The sequence below is a fragment of the Myxocyprinus asiaticus genome, chromosome 23, assembly GCF_019703515.2.
Source record: "Myxocyprinus asiaticus isolate MX2 ecotype Aquarium Trade chromosome 23, UBuf_Myxa_2, whole genome shotgun sequence".
Classification (NCBI taxonomy): domain Eukaryota; kingdom Metazoa; phylum Chordata; class Actinopteri; order Cypriniformes; family Catostomidae; genus Myxocyprinus; species Myxocyprinus asiaticus.
The window spans coordinates 44,532,192-44,560,000 of record NC_059366.1 but is presented as its reverse complement, the minus strand read 5'-3'; the positions used below and the strand labels follow the sequence as shown (position 1 = coordinate 44,560,000).

General features: G+C 39.0%; 2 protein-coding genes across 3 annotated transcripts in view; one reads left to right on the top strand and one right to left on the bottom strand.

Annotated features, from left to right (window-relative positions):
* The first annotated feature begins 3,695 nt into the window (after window positions 1-3,695).
* The window catches only part of LOC127414388 (egl nine homolog 1-like), a 37,280-nt gene continuing 13,166 nt past the window's right edge, over window positions 3,696-27,809 (top strand). The window contains exon 1 of the mRNA XM_051652391.1: window positions 3,696-4,566. Coding sequence (XP_051508351.1) covers window positions 3,940-4,566 — 627 coding nt within the window. The 5' untranslated portion in view covers window positions 3,696-3,939. The remainder of the gene's footprint in view (window positions 4,567-27,809) is intronic.
* LOC127414395 (keratinocyte proline-rich protein-like) overlaps window positions 6,686-27,809 on the bottom strand; it is a 401,795-nt gene continuing 380,671 nt past the window's right edge. Inside the window, exons 1-2 of one of the 2 annotated variants that reach the window (XM_051652403.1) lie at window positions 7,630-11,060; window positions 6,686-7,590 (exon numbers count right to left, since the gene is read on the bottom strand). In XM_051652403.1, coding sequence (XP_051508363.1) covers window positions 7,311-7,590; window positions 7,630-8,144 — 795 coding nt within the window. In that variant the 5' untranslated portion in view covers window positions 8,145-11,060 and the 3' untranslated portion in view covers window positions 6,686-7,310. Of the gene's footprint in view, window positions 11,061-27,809 lie in introns of those variants that run through there. The other variant, XM_051652401.1, reaches the window with a different exon arrangement.

Below are 27,809 nucleotides of genomic sequence, written 5' to 3'. Positions count from 1 at the left end.
GGAGTGGCTACGGGACAACTCTGTGAATGTCCTTGAGTGGCCCAGCCAGAACCCAGACTTGAACCCGATTGAACATCTCTGGAGAGATCTGAAAATGGCTGTGCACAGACGCTCCCCATCCAACCTGATGGAGCTTGAGAGGTCCTGCAAAAAAGAATGGGAAAAACTGCCCAAAAATAGGTGTGCCAAGCTTGTAGCATCATACTCAAAAAGACTTGAGGCTGTAATTGGTGCCAAAGGTGCTTCAACAAAGTATTGAGCAAAGGCTGTGAATATTTATAATTTTTTTTTTTTTAAATACATTTGCAAAGATTTCAAACAAACTACTTTCACGTTGTCATTATGGGGTATTGTTTGTAGAATTGAGGAAAATAATGAATTTAATCCATTTTGGAATAAGGCTGTAACATAACAAAATGTGGAAAAAGTGAAGCGCTGTGAATACTTTCCGGATGCACTGTATATTGGTAAAAAGTAGGAAGCCGATGCCTTGAATGCACTGCAAGTGTTTTCAGTAGAAGTGCCTGCCAAATGCATAATTGTACAATTTCTTGTCAAAAACAAAACCTAAAAAAACAGGTAATGGAATTGCTGTTTTGGTTCAGAACCAGTCATTATGGGATCAAACTTATAAGGTAAGATCAAACTGGATCAACTAAAATCCTGATTTTATTTATTTAAAAAAGTGTAAGTTTATTTCAGATTAATTACGTAGGTCTCATCTAATTCTTAGAGGATTCTTGTTTGATCAATATTGGTTCCAAAGTATGCTAGAAATTCCATCAGCATTCCTTTAGGATTTTTTCGACCAATAATGCGGTGGCAGTGGCATGATACAGAGATGGTATCAGAAGGTAATACCATTGTATTTTGATATACCGTACTAAATGATATAAACTATATGAACCATATTCACAAACTAGTATTTACATGGTACTCCAAGGTACTTCAAAGTATACCATGATAGTACAATGGTGTATGACGTTACAAATACATGGCAGAACTGTGGTAAATGTTTAAAAAATAACAAAACAAAAACATGGTAAAACCATGATACTTTTTGGTAGGCTATACATTTTTGTGGTTGGAATTTCATGTTTTTTTTTTTTCTGCAGGCTCTCTCGTGATTTAAGAAACTTTATTGACATAAAATGTTCACATTGTCAAATGCTTTTTATAGACATACACACAATCTCTCTCTCACTCACTCACACACACACACACACACACACACACACACACACACACACACACACACACAGAGAGAGAGAGGAGTATTGTCAATGTGTAGTTGAGAGTCACTCTTCTTTGATTGCACATATATCAGATTACTGTTTCTCTCTGTGAACCTTCGCCTGAAGGATTCATGCCAACTGTGTACGTGCCGCTCAGTGCCTCCTCACTGTCTGAATGAGTGCCAGTGTGCTCCTCGCACCAGTCAGATGACCTACAGGGGGCAGTGGGCAACAAAATACATTTTCTTATGTCTGTTGATGAAAGGACAAGTCTATTTTATTGCTGTCTTATAATATTTTTGCTTGCATGGCAACTAATGCCTTTTGCCATCACAACTGAGAATATGAATCCAGTGTTAAATGTTGCTTGCATGTGTTCATTTAATTAGTAGACACATTCATCCAGCATCACTTACAGTACACTTATTACTTATTATTTAGGTTCTGGGGGGAAAGACCCCCCTTGTTGCCTTTATATTTACAGTTTAATGTCAAAACAAACATCTTACCATTTGTTTCTTCTTCTTCTTCTGAGTGTATATTTGACGTTGTTAAATCTTTAGAAAAGGCATGGTTTCTGTTCCTTTATAGTCTACCTGCTCAACCTGAGGGTTGCAACTAAAATTAAATATTATGTGCATGCACAACAGTTTCAGTAATAATAATAATAATAATAATAATAATAATAATAATAACAAAGAAAGAAATGTATTGCGTTTTAGTTCAGATCGAGTACTGTTAATGTTGTTAAGATGTTAATAAATTAATGTTGCAGGTGTAAGATCATGAATTGAATATATTCCTGAGATATTGCTAAAAGGCTGCAACCTTTGTTTGTTCTCTAAAATCTTACTTATTAGGTCACATATTGCCAACAAAAGGGATAATTAACATGCCAACGTCTTTCTGAAAGCGACAAATGTTACTTAACCCTTGTGCGTCAATAAAAAAAAAACATTCATTTTCAGTATTTTAACCCTTTAAACCAGTTTGTTTATATGATGCCACTGTTGCATCATATAAACAAAGAATTATTTTCCATATACTAAATGATGAGGGGAAATATTTTTTTTTTTTTTTTTTTTGGATTATCACTGTCTGGGATATGTCAATGATTAGCAACAACATTGATTTTTGATGCATTATTATCTGTTTGTGCAGTGTCAGATTAAAACAACAACAACAACAACAACAACAACAAAAAAAAACAAAACAAAAAAAAAACACTCAGGACCTTAGAGGACAAAAATGTCCTGTCAAAAAACTACCATAAAAATATTATATATTAATATTATTTTCCACTTTCACTGACTTTTCACTGATTTTTTAACCAACATCAGTCTGGATCATAACTACCAAATATTCATTTATTTTCAGATTTTAACTCTTTAAATGCCAGTATGTTTACATAATGCCACTGTTGTTTTTCACACACACACACACACACACACACACAAATGTTGGTGCAGCTATCATTATGAAGACTCTCCATAGACATAATGATTTTTATACTGCACAAACTATAGATTATATCCCCTAACCCTAACCCTACCCCTAAACCTAACCCTCACAGAAACCTTTTTGCATTTTTACATTTTCAATAAAACATCTTTAGTATGTTTTTTAAGCGAAATAAATTATGGGGTCACTAGAAATGTCCTCACAAACCACATTTATAACATAATACCCTTGTAATTACCAGTTTGTAACCTAAAAAAAAAAGTCCTTGTATACCACTTAAATCTGCCCACACACACACACACACACATATACACATTTCTCAATACACACACATACCAAACACACTCTGACATCCATACCAACACACACACACACAATTTTAGCTGCATCATTTAATAAATTGGCCTGCAGTGCCCTATAATACAGCATACAGAAAATAGGAAAAAAGCATGTATTTGCTCCATAGGCTAAACATGAGAAAAATGGCGCCATCTGGTGGATAATATTAAAAAATAAATACATTTTGAAGCCAGTGCTCCGGAATGAAAGCATAATATCATAGAAGTCATGATTTTATGCTTTAATGGCACTGGGATCAAATATTGCAGTTTTAATGGGTTTCAATGGGGACATTTTTTGTCCTGGAGGTCCTGGGTGTAACTATTTTGGTGTACACAGTGTATTATAGATGTATTTTTAGGAACTGAGGTTGAAATATATCAAAATTCTCCCAAAAATACACACCTCTGGCAAAATTTATGCCATTGGCATTACAAAAAAATAAAATAAATAATAATAATTAAAAAGACAAAAATGTCCCGAAGGTCGCACAAGGGTTTTAAAAAATAAATAAGTAAACGTCGATGCTCACGCCCCTATTACTATCTGTGTGAATGAATGAATGAGATGATGAGGCGGGTTGTATTTATGCCTCCCCCCCACCCCCAGCCACGCCTTTCTGTTCTGACGTCAGAGGTTTGGTTTGTGCCGAACGCAGAGCAAACACAACCACGCGCGAGGAGGAGCGCCTCGCCTCAGCGGGATGGAGCTCGCAGGGCACGAGCACGAACCCGTACCCATAAACCGTTTATTTGACGGGAAGAGGCGGAATATTGGCGTGTGATGAGACGTTTCGATGCGTTTGTCGAAGCTGACGGGTTGTGCGTGAAAGTTATCAGCTGAAAGGGCAGGAACACGTGGAGCGAGTCTGGATTTAAAGGGACAGCAGCACGCAAGCTCGAGCATGGACCGATGCGCCACGAGTCTGGACGCGGAGCGGGATAAACAGTACTGCGAGCTGTGTGGCAAGATGGAAAACCTTCTGAAGTGCGGTCGGTGCAGGATTTCCTTCTACTGCAGCAAGGAACATCAAAAACAACATTGGAAAAAACACAAACTCACATGTAGAGAGTCTGACAAGAACAAGATTGAACAACAAGCTCCACAACAGCCGGAGAAACCTGTCTTGGATCCAGATGGGAAAGATTTGATCACCAGATCCCAAAGTTCAGAGACTGACAGCAAAAACACCCCATTCAAATCCCAACCACAAAAACTGGCCACTGATTATATAGTTCCATGCATGAACAAACATGGTATTTGTGTAGTGGACAACTTTCTGGGTGAAGACATTGGACTGTCCATCCTAGAGGACGTGAAAGCTCTTCATCAGACTGGCAAATTCACTGATGGACAGCTGGTGAGTCAGAAAAGTGACTCTTCTAAGGACATAAGGGGGGATCAAATCACCTGGATTGAGGGCAAGGAATCTGGATGTGAGAAGATACGGTTCTTGATGAATCTTATGGATGACCTGGTCAGGCATTGCAATGGAAAACTGGGAAACTACATGATAAATGGAAGGACGAAAGTAAGCATGTGACAGAAAACAAAGGTTATTGGCACCTGTGCATGGCATGGTGATAGTAGGAGCTGTAATAATACAAAAATGTGTTATTTTTAGGTTTAAGTGTTTATTGTCTGTTTGCAATTGCACACCAAGCTGGATCACATCTTAAACCAACCTAGTGTGGTTTTAGCTGGTCTAAGATGGTCTTCGGTGGTCTAAGCCCAGCATGACCAGTTGCCAAGTGCCCAAACCCACTCTCAAACCAGCCAAAGACCAGCCTGACTCCACTGGGAGACCAGCTAAGACCAGCAAACCATCTTGGGCTGGTTTTAGCCTTTGAATCCGCATTACTACAAATGGTACTTTTCCCCGTTTTTGTGGCGAGTAATGCATTTAGATACTGTATATTATCTTTATTAGTGGTACTAGCCTAAAGGGATAGCTCACCCAAAAATGAATCATTTACTTACCCTCATGCCATCCCAGATGTGAATGACTTTCTTTCTTCTGCAGAACACAAATGAAGATTTTTAGAAGAATATTTCAGCTCTGTAGGTCCATACAATACAAGTGAATGGTGACCAGAACTTTTTTCAGCATAAAAGTAATCCATAAGACTCCAGTGGTTTAATCCATGTCTTCTGAAGCGATCCAGTTGGTTTTGGGTGAGAACAGACCAAAATATATCTCCTTATTCACTATAAATCTTGCCATTGCAGTTTCTAGGCACTATCATGATTTGAAGCTCGATTACACTTCCTAGCGCTTAAAGCATTCGCAGAGCACTAGATGGCACTAGGAAGTGTAATCAAGCTTGAAATCATGATCGCCAAGGAGACTGCTGATGTCAAGATTTATAGTGAAAAAGGAGTTGTATTTTGGTCTGTTCTCACCCAAAACCAACTGGATTGCTTCTGAAGACTTGGGATGATTTTTAATATTTTTAATTGTGCATCCTCGTTTCCTCGCTCCTCCGTCCTCCAGCTTGTGACCCGGAAACCAATCAAAGTCCGGCATTATGAAGGATCGAGGACGGAGGAAGCTTCCTGAGGTTGCTTGAGCAAGGAAGCCAAGGAACATCCTATGCGGAAGACTTTTTGTTCTAAGCACCTGACGCTCACATAAATTCTCCTCCCCCTTCATATCTCGCACAAAAGTTTCAAATTCATGTTTCTCCTTTGCGGTTTAAATAAGCCATAATTGTCATATACTTCAACAGTGCATGTTGAATTATTAGGTTTTATTATAAAAATATAAATTAATCAATTTACAACAACATAACAGCATAATGCAGCTGGACACAGATGCCATGTTGATGTGACGCGTGAGTGAGCAGGACGTTTTATTTTACAAATACAGCTTGCTTGGATTCCTGCTCCCTTGTTTCCTTTCCTTGCATTCTTTCCTCGTTACCTCAGAGGGAAGAGTTAGGAAACTAGGAAAGGAAGCAAGGATGCTCACTTTCAGAAATAAAAAGCACATGGATTAAACCACTGGAGTTGTGTGGATTACTTTTATGCTGCCTTTGTGTGCTTTTTGGAGCTTCAAAGTTTTGGTCACCGTTCACTGGCATTATATGGACCTGCAGAGCTGAGATATTCTTCTAAAAATCTTCGTTTGTGTTCTGCAAAAGAAAGAAAGTCATTTTCATCTGGGATGACATGAGGGTGAGTAAATGATGAGAGAATTTTTAATATAAGGGTGAACTATTCCTTTAAGAACACATCACTACTCTCATTGCTTATTCTTTACTCTGCCCAAAACTTGAGGGTGCTCTTTTGACTTGGCATGCTATACAAACAAGCTTGCAACCTTTCAGAATGCAGAAATAGCAGCCCTCTAGCAACAGTTTTGGCCTTGAAACAATCCAGAACACCTTAATGAAATGTTCCGGCCTTGGTTCAGTACAAGTTAAGCTCAGTCAACAGCATTTGTGGCATTATGCTGATTATCTATTCTGATATGTTTATTTAAAAAAGAAAGAAAAAAGTGGTTACAACAAGGCACTTACATTGGAAGTGAACAGGACCAGTTCATAAACGTTAAAATGCACATAGTTTCAAAAGTATAGCTAGCTACAGATGTAAACATTATACGTATTAACATGATTTTACTATGGTTGTAACTTTTGCAGGAAAGAGGCTTGAGAAGGAGGATCTATATGCAGGCTTTTTAATTAAAACTCAGAGAAATAAACATAAGGAACTCAAAACAAGACAACAGAACAAACCGTTACATCCATGAAAGGTTAACTTACAAAGACAGAGGGCAATATGTATACAATAAATAACAAGGGTAACAAGACACAGCTGGGAAGACAATCAGGGAAGGAATCAGGAAAAGAGACACAAGAAGGAAAACACAGACCTTAAAACTAAGAGTCTTAGTTCTCCTAGCAACCTCTAGTGGCCGCTAGGGCAAATGTCCCTAGTGTTGCAGAGACCCCTCCATTTAAGGAGCAGCTCCTAATGCTCGCTGGACAGGGGTCAGCAGACTGGTAGCTTGTTTCTGACAGGATACCACTGGATTGAGCAACAGACTGGTCGACGGCTTCTGGTGACAGGATCGTCGACGGTCACAGGGGACCGACCAGGCTCGAAAGTCATCAGGGGATGGATGGACTCGTCAACTGCCTCTGGGAACTGGACAGCCTCGTTGACATCCACCGTTGCCGTGAGCACAGGCAGTGACAGAAACAACCTCCGTGGCCGTGGGCATTGCCAGTAAAAGGGGAACGATCTCTGTGGCCGTGAGCACAGGCAGTGTCAAGGGAACGGCCTCCATGGCCGTGAGCGCTGGCAGCGGCAGGGGTATGACCTCCGTGGTCGTGAGCACAGGCAGTGACAGGGGAATGACCTCTGCGGCCGTGGGCACTGGAAGTGACGGGAACGACCTCCGAGGCCGTGGGCACTGGCAGTGACGGGAACGACCTCCATGGCCGTGGGCACTGGTAGTGACGGGAACGACCTCCGTGGCCGTGGGCACTGGCAGTGATAGGGGAATGACCTCCGCGGCCGTGGGCACTGGCAGTGACAGGGGAACGACCTCCGTGGCCGTGGGCACTGGTAGTGACAGGGGAACGACCTCCGTGGCCGTGGGCACTGGCAGTGACAGGGGAATGACCTCCGTGGCCGTGGGCACAGGCAGTGACGGGAACGACCTCCGCAGTCGTGGGCACAGGCAGTGATGGGGACGACCTCCGTGGTCGTGGGCACAGGCAGTGACGGGAACGACCTCCGCGGTCGTGGGCACAGGCAGTGACGGGGACGACTTCCGTGGTCGTGGGCACAGGCAGCGACAGGGGAACGACTTCCGTGGTCGAGGGCACAGGTAGCGACAGGGGAACGACTTCCGTGGTCGAGAGTGCAGGCTGCGACTGGAGAGTAGGGACCCTCCTCCTCCTCCTTCTCCTCCTCCTCCTCTTCTAGCTCTGGGACGGTCGAGGCTTCAGGCGCTGGCTCTGGGACGGTCGAGGCTTCAGGCGCTGGCTCTGGGACGGTCGAGGCTTCAGGCGCTAGCTCTGGGACGGATGAGGCTTCAGGCGCTGGCTCTGGGACGGACGAGGCTTCAGGAGCTGGCTCGTTGACCGTGGCAGGCATGGGCGAGGAGAATGTGAGCCTCAATGCATAGTCAATGAATTAGACCAAGGAAAGTTCACATCTGCCTCCTAGCAGACAGGATTTCACAGGCTCATTAAGTCTGAACCGATAGCAGTCCTTGAGTTCAATATCTCCCCAATGGAGAACTTGGGCGAGACCACAGAACTGCTCGGTATATTGCTCGATGGTCCCCACTCCTTGTTTGATCAAAAAGTGAAAAAGCCGCTAAATCCATAGGATCGGTCAGTTGTTCTGTGACGTTTGCAGGAACGAGGCGTGAGAAGGAGGATCTACAGTGCATCCGGAAAGTATTCACAGCGCTTCACTTTTTCCACATTTAGTTATGCTACAGCCTTATTCCAAAATGGATTAAATTCATTATTTTCCTCAAAATTCTACAAACAATACCCCATAATGATAACGTGAAAGAAGTTTGTTTGAAATCTTTGCAAATTTATTAAAAATAAAAAACGAAAAAAATCACATGTACATAAGTATTCACAGCTTTTGCCATGACACTCAAAATTGAGCTCAGGTGCATCCTGTTTCCACTGATCATCTTGAGGTGTTTCTACAACTTGATTGGAGTCCACCTGTGGTAAATTCAGTTGATTGGACATGATTTGGAAAGGCACACACCTGTCTATATAAGGTCCCACAGTTAACAGTGCATGTCAGAGCACAAACCAAACCATGAAGTCCAAGGAATTGTCTGTAGACCTCCGAGACAGGATTGTATCGAGGCACAGATCTGGGGAAGGGTACAGAAAAATTTCTGCTGCATTGAAGGTCCCAATGAGTACAGTGGCCTCCATCATCCGTAAATGGAAGAAGTTTGGAACCACCAGGACTCTTCCTAGAGCTGGCTGCCTGGCCAAACTGAGCGATCGGGGGAGAAGGGCCTTAGTCAGGGAGGTGACCAAGAACCTGATGGTCACTCTGACAGAGCTCCAGCATTTCTCTGTGGAGAGAGGAGAACCTTCCAGAAGAACAACCATCTCTGCAGCACTCCACCAATCAGGCCTGTACGGTAGAGTGGCCAGACGGAAGCCACTCCTCAGTAAAAGGCACTTGACAGCCCACTTGGAGTTTGCCAAAAGGCACCTGAAGGACTCTCAGACCATGAGAAACAAAGATTGAACTCTTTGGCCTGAATGGCAAGCGTCATGTCTGGAGGAAACCAGGCACTGTTCATCACCTGGCCAATACCATCCCTACAGTGAAGCATGGTGGTGGCAGCATCATGCTGTGGGGATGTTTTCAGCGGCAGGAACTGGGAGACTAGTCAGGATCGAGGGAAAGATGAATGCAGCAATGTACAGAGACATCCTTGATGAAAACCTGCTCCAGAGCGCTCTGGACCTCAGACTGGGGTGAAGGTTCATCTTCCAACAGGACAACAACCCTAAGCACACAGCCAAGATAACAAAGGAGTGGCTCCAGGACAATTCTGTGAATGTCCTTGAGTGGCCCAGCCAGAGCCCAGACTTGAACCCGATTGAACATCTCTGGAGAGATCTGAAAATGGCTGTGCACCGACACTCCCCATCCAACCTGATGGAGCTTGAGAGGTTCTGCAAAGAAGAATGGGAGAAACTGCCCAAAAATAGATGTGCCAAGCTTGTAGCATCATACTCAAAAAGACTTGAGGCTGTAATTGGTGCCAAAGGTGCTTCAACAAAGTATTGAGCAAAGGCTGTGAATACTTACACTACATTGCCAAAAGTATTCGCTCACCCATCCAAATAATTTAATTCAGGTGTTCCAATCACTTCCATGGCCACAGGTGTATAAAATGAAGCACCTAGGCATGCAGACTGCTTCTACAAACATTTGTGAAAGAATGGGCCGCTCTCAGGAGCTCAGTGAATTCCAGTGTGGTACTGTGATAGGATGCCACCTGTGCAACAAGTCCAGTCGTGAAATTTCCTCGCTACTAAATATTCCACAGTCAACTGTCAGTGGTATTATAACAAAGTGGAAGCGATTGGGAATGACAGCAACTCAGCCACGAAGTGGTAGGCCACATAAAATGACAGAGCAGGGTCAGCGGATGCTGAGGCGCATAGTGCGCAGAGGTCGCCAACTTTCTGCAGAGTCAATCGCTACAGACCTCCAAAGTTCATGTGGCCTTCAGATTAGCTCAAGAACAGTGCGTAGAGAGCTTCATGGAATGGGTTTCCATGGCCGTAGAGTGCAGCTGCATCCAAGCCATACATCACCAAGTGCAATGCAAAGCGTCGGATGCAGTGGTGTAAAGCACGCCGCCACTGGACTCTAGAGCAGTGGAGACGCGTTCTCTGGAGTGACGAATCACGCTTCTCCATCTGGCAATCTGATGGACGAGTCTGGGTTTGGTGGTTGCCAGGAGAACGGTACTTGTCTGACTGCATTGTGCCAACTGTGAAGTTTGGTGGAGGGGGGATTATGGTGTGGGGTTGTTTTTCAGGAGCTGGGCTTGGCCCCTTAGTTCCAGTGAAAAGAACTCTGAATGCTTCAACATACCAAGAGATTTTGGACAATTCCATGCTCCCAACTTTGTGGGAACAGTTTGGGGATGGCCCCTTCCTGTTCCAACATGACTGCGCACCAGTGCACAAAGCAAGGTCCATAAAGACATGGATGAGCGAGTTTGGTGTGGAAGAACTTGACTGGCCTGCACGGAGTCCTGACCTCAACCCGAGAGAGCACCTTTGGGATGAATTAGAGCGAAGACTGCGAGCCAGGCCTTCTTGTCCAACATCAGTGTCTGACCTCACAAATGCGCTTCTTGAAGAATGGTCAAAAATTCCCATAAACACACTCCTAAACCTTGTGGAAAGCCTTCCCAGAAGAGTTGAAGCTGTTATAGCTGCAAAGTGTGGGCCAACGTCATATTAAACCCTATGGATTAAGAATGGGATGTCACTTAAGTTCATATGTGTCTAAAGGCAGATGAGCGAATACTTTTGGCAATATAGTGTATGTACATGTGATTTTTTTTCGTTTTTCATTTTTAATAAATTTGCAAAGATTTCAAACAAACATCTTTCACGTTGTCATTATGGGGTATTGTTTGTAGAATTTTGAGGAAAATAATGAATTTAATCCATTTTGGAAAAAGGCCGTAACATAACAAAATGTGGAAAAAGTGAAGCGCTGTGAATACTTTCCGGATGCACTGTATATGCAGGCTTTTTAATTAAAACTCAACAAACAACAAAACAAATCGTTACATCCATGAATTGTTAACAACTGACAAAGACAGAGAGAACAGGAGGGCAATATATACACACAAGAACTAACAAGGGTAACAAGACACAGCTGGGATGACAATCAGGAAGGAATCAGGAACAGAGACACAAGAAGGAAAACACAGAACTTCAAACTAAAAGTCTTTTACCTCTAGTGGCCACTAGGGCAAATGTCCCAAGTGTTACAGTGGTAAAATTGCTTTCTGAACTTTTCTGTGTAAAGTTATATCCAGTATTACATCCTTGTTGACATGACGACGCAACGCCAGTAAAGACTCAAAAGTTGCGATTTTATCACCCTACAGTCATGTAGAACAGAGATTTTTATTACACTAAAATGATTTTAAAGGGACAGTTCACCCAAAAATGAAAATTCTCTCATCATTTACTCACCCTCATGTCATTCCAGATGTGTATGACTTACTTTCTACAGCAGAGCACAAACAAAGATTTTTAGAAAAATATTTCAGCTCTGTAGGTCCATGCAATGCAAGTGAATGGTGACCAGAACTTTGAAGCTCAGAAAATCTCTTAAAGGAAACATAAATATAATCCATATGATCCATGTCTTCAGAAGTGATATAATATGTGTGCGTGAGAAACAGATCAATATTTAAGTGCTTTTTTTACTCAAAATCTCTTTTTTACTTAAAATCTCCACTAAACAGGCACCACATGTGACTTTTCGAAGTGAAAGTGAAAGTGGAGATTTACAGTAAAAAATGACTTAAATATTGATCTGTTTCTCACCCACACCTATCATATCGCTTCTGAAGACATGGATTAAACCACTGGAGTCGTACGGATAACTTTTATGCTGCCTTTATGTGCTTTTTGTAGCTTCAAAGTTCTGTTCACCATTCACTTGCATTGTATGGACCTACAAACCTGAAATATTCTTCCAAAAATGTTTGTGTTCTACAGAAGAAAGTAAGTCATACACATATGGGATGGCATGAGGGTGAGTAAATGAGGAGAGAATTTTAATTTTTAGGTGAACTATACCTTTCAACATTTAAAATGATTACAACGTGTGGCTTAACTTTTGAAACTCTGTGTATTTAGATGTTTATGTACTGGCCCCACTGAGTTTAGTTTTTACACAGATTTTATTTATTTTTTTTACTTTATTTTTTTCTCGCAAAATTAGGGACATGCCGAAATAATTTTTTGTGGTAATCATTATTATGCTGCAAATGCCAGTGATTGAGCTTAACTTGTATTGAACCCGGAACATTCCTTTAACAACTGCCATAGAAAGCCCTAGCAACCACCAAACAGTACCCTAGCGATTACCAAGACGGCCCTAGCAACCAGCATTTTTATATAATATATTATATACATTATTGCATAAAATAAAATGTAATGATAGCATAACAGATATATACGTAAATCTGCTGAAAATAAACAATTATTTTGCATAAACACAGTCAAAATTAACTCTCGGTTTTCTTCTAAAGGTTTTCTGTTCCACCTTATTTTTTCCATGACAATTTTGCACTGGGAAATGTTGTTTACTTGCATCATCAAGTTACTTTTTGTGAACTCTAGATGTTATATATCGGAGTCGAATACAAATGCAGATTGCATTTGTTTTTTCTTGTTTTTGTGTATGTAAACTCATTTTAGGCAGGCCTCATTGTAATGCTCGCCTAGCGTGTGACCTCTGAGCTCTCAGGCCGCCCTCCCTTTCACTGTCCGTGAGTATATCAGAGCGTACTGACCTTTAACTCCACCCCCTGGACACACAAATAGTGACCTGCGGGAGGACGGGCAAATCCAGCCCCCTCTGGCCCACCCTCTCTTTTCAGATTACAAATCATCATGCAATTTAACTTGACATTAAGCTGTCTCAGCACCAGTGCTTATTAAAATTTCAGCTCGTGCCAGTGTGCAGTCCTACATAGTAAGCCCGCAATAAATTTGAGCGATGGTGAGAACAATTTGTTGTTGTAACCGAGGTCTCTCATAGGTCTGTTGATGTTTCTTTTTTCTCTTTTATTTTACTATCATTTAACTCGGCAAGTCTAAAGCTTTTACTTGGCATCAGCAAATATTTCTGAGTTAAACAGATTAAAATAAATCTGTCAAACTCCGTTCTCTCCAGAGGTGGTCTGTAGCTTTGCCAAACTGTACAGTTTTACAATCACTTTCAAGAGGCATGTTTCCTATTAAATATATATTATTATGAAAAATGAATTATGGTCATATCATGAGGAATCTTGAGAGGTATGACACTACTAAGCGGTCACGGACATTACGTTTTTGCCTGATGGATGATAAAACAGATCCTATAGATGTACATTAAAGGAGGGACCTGAATAATATCATAGAGACTTGTATCGCAAGTCCTTTCGACATTATGTACAGGATATGAATTATAGATATCTATAAATCAGTTTTTACTAATTAAAATGCTAATTCTTGAGATCAGCAATGGAATTAATACTAGTGAAACTGTTGATCAGTAATTAAGTGAAGTCTCAAATTCTTGATATCAAAAATTGAGTTTCACCTTGTAAAAAACGTCTTTGTTTTTAATATCAAACTGCATTTCACAACGATGTGCCATTCACTTATGTTCAAAATGCAATTACAGATATCTATAATCAATTTCTTTAATACATTTTTATAGCAATAATTATGTAGTTACTAGTGAAAATGTCCATTCCTGATATCAGCAATTGAATTACAACAAAAAATGCACATTTTTGATACCTGGGATGATTTTTACTAGTGATAATGTACATTTTAAATATCTGTAATGCGATTGTAACTTATTGTAATAGGAAAGCCTTTTGAGATATAATCAGGGCTGTTTCTAGGCATAGGCGAACTAGGCGGTCGCTTAGGGCGCCACCTGCTGGGAGGGCGCCAAAGAGGACCGCCCCCACCCCAATGGGGGCGCCAATAGGGATCTCGCCTAGGGTGCCAGAATGGTCTGAAATGGTACTGGATATAATTACTCTTCAGTTTATTGATATCTGAAATCCACTTACCAAATCTATATATTTACAGATACTGTATATGAGTATTTTTGTTTTGTTATTTTAGTGTAATTCAATTAGACATTTGCACTAGAAACAATGTGATTACTGATATACAAAATATTATAGATATCAGATATTATACTGTAGATATCTGTAATTGCATTTGAATAGGATTGGATGTTCGATCATTGTGAAATTCCACTAGTGAAAATGCAGTAACAGATATAAAAAATTTGTTTAAATTCCATTTTTTATATCAAGAATGGGTAATTAAGTAATGACGTTTTTTTCATATCAAGAATTAATGTTTTTACTATTGCAAACCGAATTGCTAATATCAAGAATTCATTTTTTAACTACTGAAAATTGAAATGTAGATATCTATAATTCATATTCTGCATATCTTAAGGGCGTGCAATAGCTACGTACTTCTTACTAGTAAATGCGTCCCTTCCTGATATCAACAATTGAATTAAAACCTTACATCTGAGAGTTTTCATAGTACATCAGTTTACTTAAGAGGAATAATTTATCTCATAGGAATAGTTTACCCAAATATGTCATAGTTAAGGAAAGGAAAGCTCTGGTCGCTACTTTTGTTTTATGGAAAAGAGCAGCGTGAACATTTTTGTGTTCCACAGAAGAAATTTTGGGTAACACCTTACAATAAGGTTCCATTTGTCAACATTAGTTAACACGACCTTACAATGAACAATACTTATTAAGCATTTATTAACCTTAGTTAATGTTAATTTCAATGTATACTAATACATTTTTTTTTTAATACATTTGTTAGTTAATGATTCCTAATGCATTAACTAATGTAAACGAATGGAATCTTACTGTAAAGTGTTACCGGAATTGTCGTACAAGTTTGAAACGACATGAGAGTGAGTAAACGTACGAATGAATATTCATTTTTGGGTGAATTAGCCCTAGATTCAGCTGTTGTATGCAGCATTACAATCCCCTCTCTGTACACTACATCTTGAAAGATTATTTTTTATTTTAAACCGGTCTAAAGTAAAAAAATAAATAAAATGGAATCATAATTGAATGGATTAAAAACAGCATTCTTGCTTGTGAGACATTGCTTAATATAATAGCTATTCATAAATTATTATTACAGTGGATATTTCATTTTACTATACTAGCCAAATATACTGTATGTCTGGCATAATGTTTTCTTTCAGTTTCACGCGTCAAGCTTTTATTTTGATGGAAGACTGAGCGAAGCCCTTTTCGTTTGTGTGCTTTTTATTAGTTTCTTTTTAAATGTTAAAGGAATATTCTGGGTTCAGTACAAGTTAAGCTCAATCGACAGCATTTGTGGCAAAATGTTGATGACTGAAAAATAAAATCGAGGTTACAGTGATGCACTTACAATGGAAGTGGGTGTGGCCAATTTTTGGAGGGTTTAATGGCAGAAATGTGAAGCTCATAATTGTATAAAATCACATTAATTATTCTGTTAAAGCGTGTTTATTATTTGAGCTGTAAAGTTGTTTAAATCACTGTTGAAACGGTGAGTATTTTAACATTTATGTGTTGGCCCCATTGACTTCCATTGTAAGTGCCTCACTGTAACAGTGTTTTTTGAAAGAAAAAGATGGACGAGTTGAAATAATTTTTTTGTGGAAATCAACATTATGCCACAAATGCTGTCGATTGAGCTTAATTGTATTGAACTCTGAATATTCCTTTAAGTAACCACGGAACACGCATTCCCAACCATGTGGCAGCATTTTGCATTATTGTGATAGAAATGATAATCGAAAATTCATACAGTTTACATTTCTAACCATATATCAATTTAACAGGTACTGTATATTTCCCACCCCTACCCTAGAATTGAGAACATCATGAGAATGAGTAAATAATGACAGATTTTCATTTTGGTGTGAATTCCTTTTAGTTAACATGTCTTTTGCGCATTAAGCTGCTGCACCGCATGTGTGATGCAAATTTCATCATCAGCACAGTCTGTATGGACTGCCCAAGTGCGGCCCAGATTTTCTTGACACGCAAACACGTCTGTGTGCATCGTCAGTGCATGCGTCTGCCGTTGACAAGAGTATCAAAAAACAGTCGTAGTGCGCAATCGCTCGCAGTCCAAATATTATACTTTGAAAAGCAACATGGTTGACCAACAAAACTAAGTATACCCGGGCCTTTAGGCGCGGTTCTTCTGTGTCTATTTCCTTATGCAGGAATCCAACAGCCACTTGAGAAAAGTCTTCTGTTGTTTTGTCAGTTTGCAGCTGTATTGCGAATTGGAAAAGAGGATGCTAGAGGTGGTGGTGTCATGGGAATGCCGAACATATAATAGCATATTTACTCGATAACTCTCGCATTAATGTAAGGTAGAGCACAGGCCATGCTGACCTAATGTCTAGACTCTCACTTATGTCCAGATAAAATCAGCCAGTCTTCAATGATGACGTACATTTACTGTGAACAGAACTGCGAGTCTTTAGAGAAATGAAAAGTACATTCGCTGTTGTTTCATATCCTAAAAGAGAGAGTTCACCCAAAATGAAACTGTCATCATTTACTCACCCTTATGTTGTTCTAAAACATTGTATGTTACTTAAAAAAAGTTATCCACTACAATTACTAACTCCCTAAATTGTAATAAGATTGCTGACTTTATGGATTAAGAATGTCTAATGAGTTTGGAACAACGTGAGGGTGAGTAAATGATGTCAGAGGTGTAATTTGTTTGGGTGAACTATTCCGCTCATGTAATTTTATGAGCAGAAGTGCATGCATAAATATTATTTGTTTTATTCAAGCACTTTTCATACTTCCAAATAATCTAAACATTTATCCACTGTTCTTGCTGACATGTTGGAGGCTTAGTTTAATCAATCTGTTTATTATTATTATTATTACTACTATTATTATTATTATTATTAATAATTTATTTTTGTTGTTTCATATCAGTCTGTGAAGGTTATTTGAAAGTGTGGCTTATATTAGACACAAAAATAAACAGTGACATGAGGCTCTCTGCTTAGAATCTGTAAAACGCCTCTTATCAGACAATCAAAGTAAATATTATTGTTCCAATAATCAGTTGTTTTGGAAGAGCCAAAAAGCTCTGATTGTCCAGAAAATGGTTTATCTACAACAGGGCTAGTCGACTGTCAGCCAGCGGGCCAAATCTAGCCCGCCAATCTTCTTTGGCCCTCTAACTGATTTTTGATCAAATTGTCTCACCATCTGAAATACCAGAGCGCTCTCTGTGCAAAGCTCAGTGTTCGTAGGCGCGAGCCTCAGCAATCAGCGGTGAATTTAACAACACTCAATGACGCATGCAACAACATTCAACAGTCATCAGTTGTGCAGACCAGAAGCTTTTCTTAAGCTTTTCTGGCAATACTTTAGTTACCCCGATTTGTTAAACATGGAGAGCATTTGATAGCGTCTTTTTCAATAAAATGTATTTACAGTTGAAATCTGCAGTTTACATGCACCTTAGCCAAATACATTTAAACTCAGTTTTTCACAAGTCCTGACATTTAATCATAGAAAACATTCCCTGTCTTAGGTCAGTTAGGATCACTACTTTATATTTGGTAGTATTTGGTAGCATTGCCTTTAAATTGTTTAACTTGGATCACATGTTTTGGGTATCCTTCCACAAGCTTCTCACAATAAGTTGCTGGAATTTTGTCCCATTCCTCCAGACAGAACTGGTGTAACTGAGTCAGGTTTGTAGGCCTCCTTGTTCACACACGCTTTTTCAGTTCTGCCCACAAATTTTCTATCGGATTGAAGTCAGGGCTTTGTGATGGCCACTCCAGTACCTTGACTTTGTTGTCCTTAAGCCATTTTGCCACAAATTTGGAGGTATGCTTGGGGTCATGGTCCATTTGGAAGACCCATTTGTGGACGAGCTTTAACTTCCTGGCTGATGTCTTGAGATGTTGCTTCAATATATCCACATAATATTCCTTCCTCATGATGCCATCTATTTTGTGAAGTGCACCAGTCCCTCCTGCAGCAAAGCACCCCCACAACATGATGCTGCCACCCCCATGCTTCATGGTTGGGATGGTGTTCTTCGGCTTGCAAGCCTCACCCTTTTTCCTCCAAACATAACGATGGTCATTATGGCCAAACAGTTCAACTTTTGTTTCATCAGACCAGAGGACATTTCTCCAAAAATTAAGATCTTTGTCCCCATGTGCACTTGCAAACTGTAGTCTGTCTTTTTTATGGTGGTTTTGGAGCAGTGTCTTCTTCCTTGCTGAGCAGCCTTTCAGGTTATGTCGATATAGGACTCGTTATACTGTGGATATAGATACTTGTCTACCTGTTTGCTCCAGCATCTTCACAAGGTCCTTTGCTGTTGTTCTGGGATTGATTTGCACTTTTCACACCAAACTACGTTCATCTCTAGGAGACAGAATGCGTCTCCTTCCTGAGCGGTATGATGGCTGCGTGGTCCCATGGTGTTTATACTTGCGTACTATTGTTTGTACAGATGAACGTGGTACCTTCAGGCGTTTGGAAATTGCTCCCAAGGATGAACCAGACTTGTGGAGGTTTACAGTTTTTTTTCTTTGGCTGATTTCTTTTGATTTTTCCATGATGTCATGCAAAGAAGCACTGAGTTTGAAGGTAGGCCTTAAAATACATCCACAGGTACACCTCCAATTCAGTACACCTCCTATCAGAAGTTAATTGTCTAAAGGCTTGACATAATTTTCTGGAATTTTCCAAGCTGCTTAAAGGCACAGTTAACTTAGTGTATGTAAACTTTTGACCCACTGGAATTGTGATATAGTCAATTAAAAGTGAAACAATCTGTATGTAAACAATTGTTGGAAAAATTACTCATGTCATGCACAAAGTAGATGTCCTAAACGACTTGCCAAACCTATAGTTTGCTAATATTAAATCTGTGGAGTGGTTAAAAAATGAGTTTAAATGACTTCAACCTAAGTATATATAAACTTCTGACTTCAACTGTATATAAAATTGCTTAGTTGTGTGGAGTGCGGTCAAATCTACAGATGTTAAAAATTGTCACTGCAGTTGTGACAGAAATGTTGTTAGCACATATGCACATCTTAGACAACAAGAGAAATCAATTATGAAAACTGAAAGTAAAAAAAAAAAAATGCGCTGAAAACTTCGCTTTTATTCACTATTCTTGAAGTCAGCAGCATGGCTAGACCCTGGCTGGACCCTGGCTGATAGGGCTGAAGCCCTGGATCTTTTGTTAATAGTCCTGAATGTTTTTCTTGTGATAAAAAAAAAAAAAAAAATAAAAAGTAAGGCTTAATGTTCATTGCATAAGGGTACAAAAGCAACAAGGCAGGCTGCAATTTTGGCTTCAAATGTAAATTAATTCCGATCAGTGAGCCCAAATTGCATTAATTGACAGTTCGCACTTTGACTTTTACATGCTGTTCGTGCTCAAGTTTATCAGACACGTTACGAATGCCTCGAGTGGCTGGGAGCTTTCTATTTTCTCTCACGGGGGCGCAGCTTTTCTGTATCAGAGGCACTGAGGTTTTATTATGCAAGCCTTATTGCTAAATATATAATCTATAAGCCTCATTTCTAGTCTTCATTTGTTTTTAACAATCCACACACCATGTAGATTTTAATGTATGCTCCAGTCATCTTGTTCAGTTATTCATGTTTAGTCGGGCAGCGGGAATAAAGAATGTTTATTGCAATTGAATTTCCTCAAACACAACTCAAAATAGCAACACAGTGAGCTATAATCGTAAATAGCACAATACATAGGTCTTAAAATGATAAATCTCACATTAAAGTCAAACAAAAATGACTGCCTGTGTATGCGATCTGCCCGGGCTGGTTCACATTTCCATGTCATGTGCATTGAGTTACACTGCTGCGTTTAAATTGTCTCTTTGGGATGCCTTGATTTTTAAATGGTTTAAAATCAAATGACATTGAACTTGTCTAATTATTGTATTTAATCTGCACACCAGCGCAAAAGGGAAAAAAACACTGTTTTACCGTTTATCAAGTGTTGAAACTTACCAACTATTCCACACAAATAACTTTATTTGTTTACTAATTAATCTATTCATCCATTTATATAGATGATATATCTATTTTATACATTTCGTTATTATTATTGTTTTTATTATTATTATTATTATTATTATTATTAGACTTGTCTGTTAAAATAAAATAAAATAAAACATAGGTATCCTGATATTAAAATTTGAGCATAATCTGCTTAAAGGGCCATTTACACGACAACGTTTTCAACTAAAAACGGAAAACTTTTTATGCGTTTTGGCTGTTCGTTTACACGACAACGCCGTTTTGGGGCCTGAAAACTCAAACTTTTGAAAACGAGTTTCAAAGTGCACGTTTTTGAAAACGATGCCGTTATCGTCTCCGTGTAAATGTACAAAAACACGAATTTGTGAAAACGATGACATCATGCGCACACGTATTACGCGTTCAGTCTATAGGCATGCGCGCGAGTACATCAAAACAACGCGCGAGACATTCAAAACTACAATGGCGGACTACAGGACTGTGTTTGTGCTGCTCAAGATTGAGTTTATTGATGCTTCTCCAGCAAAGTGTAGATTTACTACATCACTACTACAACCAGCAATTGCCATCTTCATTGTTTGTATTCACCGCTCTGTGGAAGAATGCTTATGTGCGCAGGCGCGTAGTGTTTCTTTACAAAGTAACATCGCCAACTACTGGTCTGGCATGCATAATACAGCCTTTTTAGTTGTTTTCGCAGATCCGTGTGAATGGGGATCGTTTTGACAACATTGTCATCTTTATGCGAAACTTTTCAAAAATGCAAAGGAAAAACGTTTCCGTTTTTAGTAAATCGTTGTCATGTAAACTTACCCAAAGACTACATGCTTATGATGCTGTATGAGTACTTCAGAGCACTCGTAAATCTACAAGCATTATCAAGTACTACTTCAGTTATGATGCTTTTGGGAAACGGGCCGCGAAAGATGAATCGTAAGATGGATTCTACTATCTACTCAAGGCTTACGATGCTTTGGGAAACGAAGCTCTGGATAGTGCTAGTGATGTTGTATTTAAAGACCCAGATGCTCCACTTTGCTGTTGTCCACCACATCACTTTCCTTTCTATTTATTCTCAAAATATTACGTCTCCAATCTCATAATGCTTCAAATTTCTTCTCATAATTTTTACTTAATTCTCAAAATATTATGACAAATGACCATTTTAAATAGTTAAATTACCTTGATTTTATCGTTAGCGTTAGTTTCTGCACAATGAACAAATGAGCCGACAAGTTGTAATTTTATCTTTGATCCGCAGTTTAAATTAAAACGTGTTTGATCCATTTATTGTGCGCCTGACGTTTGCTCATATAAAATTCAGAACAGGTGTCAGTGTTGTGCTTAATATATGCCCTAATTGTTTTTTGACAGGTAGGGGTAATTTTTTAAGTCATGGAAGGAAGGATTCTTCTTATTTTTATGTTTTTATATGCCTGTGGGCTAAGCCCCGGATGTCACTGAAGTCTAGCAACGCCCCTACTTGAAGTGTCAAACGATCGTGTCTTATCTGGTCAGGGTCTGTAGGGCTCGTAAAAAAGTGATAATGTGAAACTAAACCTGCAAATATCCTGATTATATTTGGTTGTATATACAGCTGTGAGTCAGCCCTCTCAATCACTAACAGCATCAATTCAGTTTGTTCTTCTTTAGCCAGTGATTATTTGCACAAAATCTGGCTCCTGCACTGGCTATTTTGTGCAAATTCACAATATTTTTCCTCATTGAATAGGATGATACTTTATAGAGAAAATGGAAGAATAGACATTTTAGGAGGCCTGGGTAGCTCAGCGAGTGTTGACGCTGACTACCACCCCTGGAGTTCGAATCCAGGGTGTGCTGAGAGACTCCAGCCAGATCTCCTAAGCAACCAAATAGGCCCGGTTGCTAGGGAGGGTAGATTCACATGGGGTAACCTCCTCGTGATTGCTATAATGTGGTTCGCTCTCGGTGAGGTGCGTGGTGAGCTGTGCGTGGATGCTGCGGAGAATAGCATGAAGTCTCCACACGCGCTACGTCTCCACGGTAACGCGCTTAACAAGCCATGTGATAAGATGCGTGGGTTGACGGTCTCAGACGCGGAGGCGACTGAGATTCGTCCTCCGCCACCCAGATTGAGGCGAGTCACTAAGCCACCATGAGGACTTAGAGCGCATTGGGAATTGGGCATTCCAAATAAAAAAAATAAAAATAAAAAAAGAATAGGCATTTTATCTATTTTTTTTCCAAAGAAATTTCTTTTATACACTCTAAAAAAAATAAAAAATCTTTAATTAGTAATCTTTTGTAAAAATGTTTATTAAATATCTTTATTAAAATAATGAAAATTAAAATATTAAATATAAATTAAAATTAAAATTATATATATTTTAAGATTTATTAGTTTAATGTTGTTAAACATTACATAATTCAATTTGATGGAATTTTGCCATTTTGAATTTTGAAATTTTTGAGTGAACTATTCCTTTAAACTTCCTGCTTTATTATCCACTTATTTTATTCACTTGGCTAATAGGGCTGTAACTACCATAGACAGTGAGAGGACACATCCCCCAAAATATTCAGATAAATGGTTAATCAATATGGTTTTTGTCAATGTCCGATTGCTAAACTTTTACATTTGTATAAAGCAAAAATCCCAGTTACAGCAAGACATTTACAATGGAAGTCAATGGGGCAAAAGTATTGCCACAAGACGTAAACGATATGTGTGTGAACATGATTCTACTGTCATATAATTGATTACTAACTATAACTGTGTAAAGTTATATCGATGATTACAACTTCATTGTCATGATGATGTAACCCCGGTAAACCTGGTAAGCGATTGTATCGCACTAAAATCACGTTAACACGTATATTGTTTATGTCTTGTGGCTATACTTTTGAAACAGTGCGTATTTTAGCGTTTATAAATTGGCTCAGTTCACTTCCATTGTAAGTGCCTCAGATTTTTGCTCTTTTTTTTTTTTTTTAAGGCTGAGTTTAAATATATGTTTTGTGGTAGTGATCATTATGCCACAAATGATGTTGATTGAGCTTAACTTGTACTGAACCCGAGGCATTCCTTGTGCTCATAACAGATTTGTGCCCCTAAATTGAAATGGATCAAGAATTGTTTAGGAATCTTAATTCCCAAAATCGAAAACAAATCAAGTTGTCAGGTACCTTAAGATTCCCGCCCCTAGGGTCTATGTGAACCCATCACTGTGTGTCAGAATATCTTCACTAATGAGGGAGCTTGCTATAGGGTTCTTTCTTGGTCCGGAGGTCAGGAACTCAGCTAAAATGCCAACATCGACTTGAACTAGTTGTCTGGAATGTAAACGAAGGCCCTTTGCGGCTGGGTCGGCCTGTTAATGAGGCCATAGAGGAATGCGGAAGAATTACGCTGCTACACTCCGACACACTCACACACACAAACATGGTTTACAATAAGGGCCCAACCTTTTTTTAAGTAGTGATAGCCAACTACTGTATAGCTCCGACACGTTCGCCACATGTTTTGTCTGTGAGTCAGAGCTGCGGTATTGAAACCACACATTCAGATTCCCGTAATTCTCAGTTGTGTACAAAAAAGACTAGTCTGAAAGAGACGGTACAACTAACAATGAAAGTTCTGTCATCATTTACTCACCCTCATGTGGTTTCAAACCCATATGAATTCTGTCCGTGGAACACAACAGCAGATGTTTGGCAGAATGACAGCCTCAGTCACCATTCTCATTCATTGTATAGAAAAAGATTAAAGTGACTGGTAATTTTATTATTACCATTTAAAGGTGCACTCAGTATTTTTATCCCCCATAATAAAAGTTTTACTCCTGAACAAATGATTTGTAATTTTGAAACAGGTGTTTAAAATCATGAGGACTCACGTGAGAAGAAGACTCCAGTCATATCAGTAACCTTATAAAAAGCCGTTTTATTCTACATGGAGAGGGTCCGCACATGGGGAATCACATGTTACACTGCCATGTTAGAATCACATGACCAGCTGAATACTACTTGCTTAATCTCAGTAACCGTATTGTTATTGGACACTTTCACTCTTAGATGACATTTATCATGGCTGACTGTGAATAGTGAATTTCTACAATGGCATCTGACACTGAAAACGATTGATTTTGAATGAAGATGCATCCACACCACTAGGTGTCACTGTAAGACGAATGATGACACGAACAAATCCTTTAATGTAAGGATGATTATGTGCATCTTGTGGTGACTACTATAAGTTGGCTCGTTAATGCAGTTTTTTTTCCAGGAAAGCAATAATTCATTTCTGCAGAGAAATACAATATCAAAACAAAAAAGGGACAAAAATTTCAATGGTTTCACCATGTTTGTTTGTCTGTTTGTTTGATTTTTTGGACATGATTTTTTTTTTTTTTTTTTTTTTGTAACAGTAAGATTAACATTAATTTAGTTCTGCAACTAATGAGTATTTTCATGATTGATTAATCTGCAGATTATTTATTCGATTAATGTAATTTAAAAAAACGTAATTTTATTTCCTGTATTTGATTAACAAATTAAAATGATATTTGTTGTAGATTATTTTCATTATTAATTATTATTTCTCATTATCGCTTATTTATTAATGATTAGTTGTTGCAGCACTACATGAATTAACAATAAATAATACTTTTCCAGTGCATCAATATTAGTTCATGATAATTTCAACATGTACTAATACATTTTTAAAATTAAAAGTTATGCATGGTAACATTAGTTAATTCATTATGGACTAACAGTTGTGTTTTTATAAATTAATATTAACCAATATTAATACATATAGTAAAAATATGTATTGTGCATTGTTAGTTCATGGTATCTAATACAAATACTAATTTTAACAAATACAGGGCCCTATTTTAAGAGTGCTAGCGGTAAGCGCAGCTCTATGCTATAAGTCATAAACGCAAAGTTAGTGGGCATGGCCATGAAATTTTGGTATTTTCGTGCATGTCTAGGCGCATGTAGGTTTGGCGAAATCGCACGCGCAACTCGCTAATGGGCTGGATTAAGTGCAATTTAAATATTTCTACATTGAAATTACACTTCAAACAAAACGAAAATATAATCAAAACAACGAAGTGGTCAAAAAAATTATAGCCTACCAATTCCACACATTTTACTTTCTCCAACTTCTTCCAATGGCCCGTTGTGCAGTGACTTAAAAAAATCACTCTACGACAACAGGTGGAAAAATACCTTTAGACTTACAAAGTAGACCATAAATAAAATTGTAAAAGTAAACATAATAATAATAATTGAAAAATAAACCATGACCTATAGAGAGTTTAACAGAAATCTCATATATTTGTTTGTTTTGTTTGTTTTTTCAACTTATTTTTATTTATTTATTTTCTTCATAGAAGACTCATATAAAACTCTGATTGTCAGAGACATAATTTGATGTTCCACTATATTTTCAGAGTTTGGACATGAACTGTATTACCACCTGCTGGTTGAATCTCCAAACTGCAAATGCAGGAACTGAGTTTAAAGCAAATTAACATACAATATACCCATAGTTTGCACGCATACACCCACAATAGCGCAAACACTCCCACCCACGCCCACTTGCGCTTTGCGCTGGCACGAAAATTGCAATTGGAATTTGCACACTCATGAAAATAGAACCCAGAACCTTATTGTAAAGTCTTAAGATTTTAATTTTTTATTTTTTGGGATATTTTTCAGAAAAATACCAGGATCTTATACCTGCACCATGGTACTACTATAGTATTCTTTGACGTACAGTTGAAGCCATGCGTTTACATACATCTTAGCCAAATACATTTAAACTCAGTTTTTCACAATTCCTGACATTTAATCGTAGAAAACATTCCCTGTCTTAGGTCAGTTAGGATCACTACTTTATATTTGTTAGTATTTGGTAGCATTGCCTTTAAACTGTTTAACTTGGGTCAGATGTTTTGGATAGCCTTCCACAAGCTTCTCACAATAAGTTTCTGGAATTTTGGCCCATTCCTCCCGACAGAACTGGTGTAACTGAGTCAGGTTTGTAGGCCTGCTTGTTCACACACGCTTGTTCAGTTCTGCCCACAAATTTTCTATCGGACTGAAGTCAGGGCTTTGTGATGGCCACTCCAATATCTTGACTTTGTGGTCCTTAAGCCATTTTGCCACAAATTTGGAGGTATGCTTGGGGTCATTGTCCATTTGGAAGACCCATTTGCGACCGAGCTTTAACTTCCTGGCTGATGTCTTGAGATGTTGCTTCAATATATCCACATAATATTCCTTCCTCATTTTGTGAAGTGCACCAGTCCCTCCTGCAGCAAAGCACCCCCACAACATGATGCTGCCACCCCCATGCTTCATGGTTGGGATGGTGTTCTTCGGCTTGCAAGCCTCACCCTTTTTCCTCCAAACATAACGATGGTCATTATGGCCAAAAAGTTCAATATTTGTTTCATCAGACCAGAGGACATTTCTTCAAAAAGTAAGATCTTTGTCCCCATGTGCACTTGCAAACTGTATTCTGTCTTTTTTATGGTGGTTTTGGAGCAGTGGCTTCTTCCTTGCTGAGCAGCCTTTCAGGTTATGTCAATATAGGACTCGTTTTACTGTGGATATAGATACTTGTCTACCTGTTTCCTCCAGCATCTTCACAAGGTCCTTTGCTGTTGTTCTGGGATTGATTTGCACTTTTCACACCAAACTACATTCATCTCTAGGAGACAGAATGCGTCTCCTTCCTGAGCGGTATGATGGCTGTGTGGTCCCATGGTGTTTATACTTGCGTACTATTGTTTGTACAGATGAACGTGGTACCTTCAGGCGTTTGGAAATTGCTCCCAAGGATGAACCAGACTTGTGGAGGTCCACAATTTTTTTTCTTTGGCTGATTTCTTTTGATTTTCCCATGATGTCAAGCAAAGAAGCACTGAGTTTGAAGGTAGGCCTTAAATACATCCACAGGTACACCTCCAATTCAGTACACCTCCTATGAGATGCTAATTGTCTAAAGGCTTGACATCATTTTCTGGAATTTTCCAAGCTGCTTAAAGGCACAGTTAACTTAGTGTATGTAAACTTCTGACCCACTGGAATTGTGATATAGTCAATTAAAAGTGAAACAATCTGTATGTAAACAATTGTTGGAAAAATTACTCGTGTCATGCACAAAGTAGATGTCCTAAACGACATGCCAAAACTATAGTTTGCTAATATGAAATCTGTGGAGTGGTTAAAAATATGAGTTTTAATGACTTCATCCTAAGTGTATGTAAACTAATGACTTCAACTGTCCATTGGAGTACTTTGTAAATCCCATCATAGATGAATGAGGTTTTATTCTTTCTAAAGAGACTCTAAAACAAGGAAATTGTGAATGGTATACATTGCAAAGT